Here is an 8,840-nt window from a genome sequence, read left to right on the forward strand (position 1 = left end):
GTTATGGATGCTTCAGGGGAGGGGAGGATTCCATTTGCAACCTACATATCAATGTTTTTACATGTGGGAATACACACAAGTGTACAAAAACCAGTACAGGAGGCAAGCAGCATGGGAATTGGTGTCCTGCTGTTAAACTCAGAGGTGGTGGTGTCGCAGATGGGGACCAGTGTTCTGCATGAATCACTGTCATCACTGTGGTCTGGAGAATCCTGGGCCTGGAGAAGCCAGCTGGACTGACTGTTGCTGCAGGGAACACACACACTTAAAACCACGCCCTGCACCATTGGAGTCTCATGGCTTTTACTTTTGTGATGACCTCTGTTGCTGCTGCAATGACAGTGGGTGCAAGGGTGACTTGTTGCTGGGCGAATCCCAGAGGAAACGAGGCCCTGGTAGAGGCTGAGGCACTCAGCTGGTTCGTGGAGCCAGCTGAGCTCAGGTGTGGTTTTGCACTTTGCCGAAGTCCTGGCAGGGCAGGAGCGAGAGACCCAAAGAAGGAGCCTGGCTGGACGAGGGGAGGGAAAAGCTACAGCCAGCTCAGAATTGAAGTGGGTGAAGCTGAGCGAGGTCGCGGCAGGGCGGGGTGGGCAGAGCCGGCAGGTGTGGGGCCTGGCGGCGACGGTGGCTGCTCCCACCGGGGCTGGAAGGGCTCAGAAGGCAGCTGTGTTGTGCCATGTGCAGATATAAAAGCTGGGGAATCACACAACCACATCTGTGCTGCAGGGGCTGCGTGGGGGGAGTAGTGTCAAAGGAATGCCAGGCCGACCGCCGGCGCTGGCACGTGGAAGGCGGCACGGAGACGCCAAGCTGCGAAGCCTGGGGCGGGAACGGGAACTCTCCCACATGCCTTGGCAGTGCCACCTGCCCGGGCTTCAGGGCTGGACCTGCCCGGCACTGCAGCCTGCCCTGAGCCCCAGGAGGAGCCCTCCTGCCAGCCCGGTGCCTGCAGCCGCAGCCACTACAGCGGGCTCGGTGCCAGCCCCGTCCCTGCACTCCTGGAGCCCCAAGCGGCTGCCACCGCCACCAGCCCCAGGTGCGCAGGGACCCCCGCCCGGAGCACAGCCAGAGGGAAATACGGGATACAAACACAGAAACATGCTCGGGTTTCTATAGGCACAGCAAAGGTTTTTAGGCAAACACGCGTGTGTTTGCTGTTTACACACTCAAACACAGTTACACCAGCAGGAATGTGTGTCTGTATTTATTTCCCAGGACACATCTTTTGGAGAGCAAAACAGCAGGGGAAGCAGGAGAGCACAAAGAAGCACAGGCACGGAGCTGTGTGTGTGTGAATTGCTGTGTTACACAGGCAAATCTCCCAAGGCTGAGACACAGCACGAGTCAGTTACAGGTTTCTATTTGAGACATGTGTGGTTGCAGCCTTACCCATGTATACACATGTAGCATAAAGTATTTCTTTCTTCATACATACATATATATATATATATATATATATATATATATACTCAGAGAAGGAGAAAAAATTATTTCACACATAGATATGGCTACACCCATATATACTTTATTTATATATTTATATAAGAAAATTTAAATATTAATTACATGGATATGCACATATACAAAGGTGTGTATGTCTGTGTATTAGTTACTGCCCCCATACATGGAGAGACAGAGATGATCACACACATTCAGACACATTTTAAATTATTTTATACATATATGCTTGTATTTTTATGGGTGTGGGGTTTTTCTCTTTGTCTACACACAGAGATTTTTCTTACTATTTATACACTTCTCTGCATCTATTTTATATATATTTAAATATTTTATATGGTTCTATATTATTTCATTATTTCTCTCTGTTTTTTTTATATAAAAGGGTCATTTACATGCAGCTCTGTGTGTGTAGTTTAGCTATCTTTATATTTCTTTGAGAAAGAGAGGAGGGGGAGGGAGACAGAGAAAGAAAATGAAAGGAAATACAGACACATAAATAAATATCTAAATAAATTGGATGTAGAGGTGGATATGGGAACATTTGTGTGGAGGGGGAATGACTGGCTGCCTCGTGCTTGCTCTCCATACACACATGCATGCAGACAGAGACTATATGTCCAGATCAATACATGCACACACACACTGTATATGCATCCCAGATTTTATATATGGGGGCAGAAGAGAGGCTGGGAGAGACCACAGCCTCACACACACACACAGAGATACCCCACATGCATTTTTACAGGGGGAGGGATGTGATGGGCATATTTTTTACCATGCTCTGTGTAGATCTTTCTCTCCCTCTTGGAAGAAAAAGGAAAAGATGGGAAGAATGGTAGAAAATAGAGACACACACACAATCAGTTACATATATAAGAATTAGTTACATATATAAGTAAAAGTTTAAATAAAGTGTGTGTGGCTGGAGACATGGGGAATGCTGTGTGTGTGTGAATAGTGCATGTGCTTCATATTTGTGCACATGCACATATGTGTGCGTGTGTGTAGCAAGAGAAAGACTGAGCAGCTGACAATTTCACTGTATGTATGTGTACAATTTCACAAATATGTATATGTGCATGCAGGGAGAGAAGGGGCATTGTGTGTTTTTAAGGATATACTGCGTGTGTGAATATCTCTAATTATATATGTAATAATATATAGAAATATGTATTGATATAATGTGGATATATAGCAGAAGAGATTTTGTGTTAGTATGAACAATCTTGGTGATATTCCATATCTATATCCATGCAGAGAGAGCTGAATGAATAGGTCACTCTCTCTGCCCTCCATATATAGTATATATGCATATATGTGTGTGTGTGTGTGTATTATAGAAAAGTGTGTGTGTGAGAACAACTCTCTCTCTGTAGATGCACATGTACCTATGTGTGTGTATATATAAAAATATATATATTTCAGGCAAACTTGTATGCAAAGAGCTCTCATCCCTTTCTAAGCAGAGGTCTATGTATATAAATGGAGTGAGAGAATTATGCACATTTGTGAACATCTGACATGTTCTTGCTCTATATATATACATGAGTGTGCAAACAGTGCTTTCTCCAGTTATATATGTATGCATATATAAAGAGAATATATATGCATATATAAAGAGAATTCTCTGTGTGAAGCTTATATATATATATACACAAATATATGTATGTATATCGGTTTATCTAGTTAAAAAAAAAGCATTTCATGGGTGAGAACATGTATATACATAGGGAGAATATATATCAGAAAGAGTTGTATGTGAAAACAGTTCTCTGAACAGCTCAGTGTGTGTGTATATATGCACATCTATATAGTCTATATAATAATAATATACTTTATATTCAATATATTACATATACCATACCTGCTACTTCATCCTCCTAGCATCTAAGTATGTATGTATACGTACATGGAGGGTGTGCACGTGTGTGTGCAAGGAAATTGTGTAATTGTATGAATGAAAGAACAACTGTCTCTCTGTGCAGATGCATGTGTATAAATATGTATATCTGTGTGCAGGAAGAGAGGAAGAGAATTGTGAGTGTTAGCAGCTCTTTAAGTACAATACAGAGTGAGAACTGTGCATGAAATCTGTATATATACATATATATGCATCTATATACTCATATATAAGGCAAGAGTACTGTGCGTGAGAATGGCTCTTACTATCTCTACTCATGTGTGTACATATGGAGAGAGAATATACCAACATATATACATAGATATGCATATATTTATGTATTCCAGAGAATATATGTAGGGGGGGCAAAGAGAGAGACAGTCATGGAAACTGAGTTCGTGTGTATGAATTGCTCTCACTCATTTTGTTATTTATATATGTCTAAATATAAATATGGCAAGAGAGAGGATATGTGTGAACAGAGACTATTGTCAGTGTGAACCATTCACACGGACTATTGCTGTGTGAAGATATTTGTGTGTGTTTTTGTGCATTTATTTATATATAACAAGAGTTGTGTGTGTGCAAACGGCTGTCTCCCAAATTATACATGCATAATGTATAAGGTATGCATAAACACGTAGAGAATTATGTGAGAAAACAGGCTCTCTCTACATATAGAAGTGTATATATATGTTGCAGCTTTCTCCCTAAATAATATATTTTATATATACTATAAATATATATACACTATAATATATATTATATATATTATATAATATATGTATAATATATATTATAATATATATATAATATATATATTATATAATATATGTATAATATATATTATAATATATATATATTTACGTGTATAATCATGTAGTGAGCAAATTATGTGTGTGAACAGCTCTCCCCTAACTCTGTATGTTCTGTTAGAATTACATGTGAACATCTGTGTATGTAAGGGTACATATGTATATATGCATATATACATCTCCATACAGGAACAGAAAGCACTGTCACGTGTGAAAACAGCTCAGTGTATAGGTGTATATGCATATATATGAACAGAGAACAATATGTATAAGTAATGATTTCTCTAATTATATTAGTATAAATTCATATATAGATAGTTATTAGTGAACACTTTCTGTACACATGTACACTATACAGAGCCAGTACTGTGTAGAAAAGCTCTTGTTCTCTATAATGTACCACATTCAGAGAAAGAATTACACAGAGATAATACAATTATATAGGGCAGGGAGAGAGAGAGAGAGTGAATGAACATATGTGTGTTTGAGACAATAGGTCTTGCTCTTTTCCTCAGGTGTATATGCACATGTATCTCTAGACAGCAAGAGAGAATAATGTGTGTGAACAGCTCCCACTCTTGTGTCTCTATGCATATATGGATGTATATAGTGAGAGAGAATAGTGTGCATGTATTTGTGTGCACACAGAGAGGGCAGGAGAAAAGAGTGTGAGAGCTTATCCCCATATCAGTATATATTATTATTATTATTATATAATAGACTGCATATATGTCTGCGTGTGCATAGTGAGAATGAACAGCACGCTCACTCTCATCCCCTATTTCTATATATGCCAATATGTGTGCATATATAGCAGGAGACAGCTGCCTGTGAACCTCTCACACTATCTCTGTAGATTGGATGGATGGATGGATGGATGGATGGATGGATGGATGGATGGATGGATGGATGGATGGATGGATATGAGAGCTGTGTGTGTGAACAAGGCTCGCTGTCTATGTCCATATAAGTGTATGTGTTCATATGGGGACAGTGTGTGTGTGTGTGTGTGTGTGTCTGTGTGTGTGTGTCTGTGTGTTGGGGCTATTTTCTCCCATTCTCTGTGTTTCTCTCTCACACACACACAAGCAGCCTCCCCCACACATTCTATTCACATAATATACCTGCCTGTATTTCCACATGTGTGTTCCATTCCCTACCGTGTCTTTGGAGGGGAGGGAGAGAAGCCCTCACTGACAGCCCTGGCTCTCTGTGGCTGGGTTTGGTGCTGGATCCCTGTGCTGCTCCCAGCCACACAGCAGGGGTGAGATCAGTGCACTCACCGCCCAGCCCTGCTCACACATCCACCCACCTACACACATGTATTGTTCTTAAATATTCATTTGTTTATGTCAATATTTTAAAATACATAGCTATGTCTTTATGTGTATGGATGCACTTACATTTATTTTAAATTTACATGTAGCTATTACATTAAACAACAACCATTAGATATCACACATCTATAATAGACACAACGTACATACCAGCCACACTCTATAGCAGGCTTAGCTGTAAGCTTCCATCCGGCTACAGCGGTACATTTACACGTGTACATGTGGCAGAAACATGTACAGGTGTGTGTTCGTGTGCTACACACACGTGCACATCATTCCCCCCGCCCGGTGACAGCCGTGCAGGCGGTGGGTGCCGTGTCCCAGGGGTGGGTGCTCGGTGCTCCCGGTGCTCCGAGGGGCTCCCGACGGGGGATTCCGGGGCCGCTGCTGGGGCTGCGCCCTCTCTTCGTGCCCCAGCGCCTCGCAGGCCGCAGAGGGCGGGCAGAGCTCATCACAGGGGTGCCTGGCACGGCTGCACGGGCGCAGAACCCCGCTGTTCTGGGGGCTTCTCTCCTCGGGGTGGGGGAGCGGGGGCGGGCCAGGGCACCGCGCTTCGGTTCGGGATGGGGTCACACAGGCGGCTGGGCAGGATCCTGCTACCCCACGGACCCCCAAGGCCGCGGGCAGTCGGGACTCGTCCCTCCGGCGGCGGGGGCTGTGGGCGAGGGAAATGGCGGAGAGAGTCGGGGGATGGGGAGAGGGGGAGGAGGAGGAGGAGAAAGGGAAGGCGGCGGGGCTGTGCGGGCTCGGCGTGCGTGGGCAGGGGGCGGGGTGAGACAGTGTGTGCGGGTGTGACTGTGTGTGTGTGTGTGTGTGCGCGCGTGTGTACGCCCGTGTGTGTGCATTTGTGTGTGTGTGCGTGTGTAGGGGTGTGTGCACACCCGGGCGCGCCCCCGTGCCTGTGCCGGCTGCGGGGGTGCCCCCGCGCACTCTCACACCCGGCCCACCCGCGGCGGGGCACACGGATCCCACTCCCAGGAGCGGGGGCAGACGGGCCCCCGCTGGGCCAGCGCCGAGGCTCGGCCAGGGAGGCGTCGTGCGCTCCCTTCCCCCCTCCCCCCGAAGCCGCGTTTCCCCGGCGGGATTTGGGGAGATAGAGTGAATTATGGGGGATGGGAGGGGGCGGGTGGGGGCTGTTCAGAGCATCGCTGCTTCCCCCTTCCCCCCAGCCCATAGAGAGCTGCGCCTGCAGCGCGGCTCGAGCCCCCCGCCCCGCTACCACGGCACGCAGAGGCTGCAGGGGCGGACACAATTCACACACTCCCCCCACACCCACGGCCCTGAGCCCGGCCGGGAGGCTTCCCGGCCCCTCCCCAGCCCCGCCGCGCTTTTCGCATCCTCCGCGGCGGAGCGATGGCCGCCGGGAGTGGGGGTCACACCGGACACGCAGGGATACCCCGGGGGCCCCCCCTCGTTGACCACGAGGGTGAGGGTCGGTGGGGGGTGGCCCCAGTCGCCGGGGCAGGGACCCCCGGCCATGGCGGGGCATCTCTGCGCTACTGCCGGCGGCCGCGGGAGGGCGTCTCCTGTGTTAGTTCCCTCCGGAGAACCCGGGGCCAGCGCCGCCGCCGCCGCCCCCCGCCCCCCGCCGCCGCTCCCCGCCCGCGGCGGCCCCTCTTGGGCGGCGAGCGACGGCGACGGCGACGGGCGGGGTGGCCGAGGTGAGGCCCCAGTCGCCGCCGTACCGGCGCCCCCCCTCCTCGCTGCCGCCGCCGCGCCGGCCGCGCCCCCAAAATCTGGGCGGGGGTCGTGTGGCGGCGCGCGGCGGGGGGAGCGGGGGCGGCGGCGGGCCCGGGCCGGAGGGGCGCGGGGCGGGCGCGGCCGCGCGGGGGGGCCGGCGGCGGCGCGGGGGCCCCGCGAAAGAGCCCCAAGAAGCGCAGCTTGGGGCTGGCGGCGGACCAGGCTGTTGTTGTTCTCAACGTGGTCCGCCCCGCGCCCATATAAAAGGCGGCGGCGGCGCCCGCCCCGGCAGAACGCGCACCGAGCGGAGCAGGCACAGCGCGCTCGCCGGCCCCGCCGCGCCGCCACTGCCCCCGCTCCGGCCCGCGGCCCGCCACTCCCCGCACCATGTCGGTAGACCTAGAAGAAACCGATCTGCCCCTGGCCGAGGCAGAGGAGGCGCCGCTCTCCCCGGAGAAGAAAGCGGCTGCTAAGAAGGCGAAAGGAGGCGGCGGCGCCTCGTTGTCGCCATCGAAGAAAAGGAAGAACAACAAGAAGAAGAACCAGCCGGGCAAATACAGCCAGCTAGTGGTGGAGACGATCCGCAAGCTGGGCGAGCGCAATGGCTCCTCGCTGGCCAAGATCTATAACGAGGCCAAGAAAGTGGCTTGGTTCGACCAGCAGAACGGCAGGACTTACCTGAAGTACTCAATCAAGGCACTGGTACAGAACGACACGCTGCTCCAGGTCAAGGGCACCGGCGCCAACGGCTCCTTCAAGCTCAACAGGAAGAAACTGGAAGGCGGCGGGGAGGGGGGCGCGGGCAACAGCGCCCACAAGTCCCTCAAGAAGGCGACGGTCTCCTCGACCCGGCGGGCGGAGAAGCCGGCGGCCAAGACCAAGAAGCCCGAAAAGAAATCGCACAAGAAGGGAGCCGGCGGCGCGGCTGCGAAGAAGGACAAGGGCAAAGCCAAGAAGGCCACCAAGAAGGGAGCCGCGTCCCCCGGGGGCAAGAAGGTGAAGAAGTCGGCAAAGCCCAAGGCGCTCAAGAGCCGGAAGGCATGAGATCGAAGTGCAGGGAGCCTCCCGCCGCCCTCCGGACTGAGAGCCCCGCGGCACAGACTGCTCTGAGGACAGACCTCAGGGGACCCGCTTTGTCTTTGTGTTGCTGACTCGCCTCCGCAGCCGCCGCCGTGCGCGGTGAGCGGGGCTGCGGCTGCCCCAGCCCCCCCTTCCCCTTCTCTGCCGCCTTATTTTGTCCACCCCTTTCCCCCCCCCATCCCATTCCGCGGCTTTTCCCCCATCGCGCCCTTTTGTTTTCGGCCGTGCCCCTCCCCGCCTGTAGACGGTTCCCGGCCCCCACCCCCCCTCCCGCGTCCCCCCGGTTCTTCACGGCGCTTTTTCCCGCCCGGTTTCCATAGCAGCCATTTTGCACGGGGCCCCCCCCGCGCCACGTGGGCCGGCCCCGCTCCCGCCGCCCGCGCGCGCCCCGCCTGGCCCCGCCCCTCCCGCCGCGCGCCGTGCCTGCCCGCGGCCGCACCGAAGGGCCACGGCGCCCCCTGGCGGCCCGTGGCGCCGCCGCCATGGCAACGGCGCGGCGCGCGGGAGCGGCCGCCCCCCGGCGGCCGCCGAGCGCACCTGCAATGGCCTTCAATGTTTTTTTATGGG

At 51.8% G+C, this 8,840-nt stretch overlaps 1 protein-coding gene across 1 annotated transcript; it reads left to right on the forward strand.

The window, feature by feature from the left end:
- The first annotated feature begins 7,528 nt into the window (after positions 1 to 7,528).
- LOC128813908 (histone H1.10) lies at positions 7,529 to 8,840 on the forward strand. Its single transcript, XM_053989354.1, has one exon. It carries the CDS (start codon positions 7,581 to 7,583, stop codon positions 8,235 to 8,237), a length of 657 nt encoding a protein of 218 aa, XP_053845329.1. The 5' UTR covers positions 7,529 to 7,580; the 3' UTR covers positions 8,238 to 8,840.

The sequence above is a fragment of the Vidua macroura genome, chromosome 13, assembly GCF_024509145.1.
Source record: "Vidua macroura isolate BioBank_ID:100142 chromosome 13, ASM2450914v1, whole genome shotgun sequence".
Lineage (NCBI taxonomy): Eukaryota > Metazoa > Chordata > Aves > Passeriformes > Viduidae > Vidua > Vidua macroura.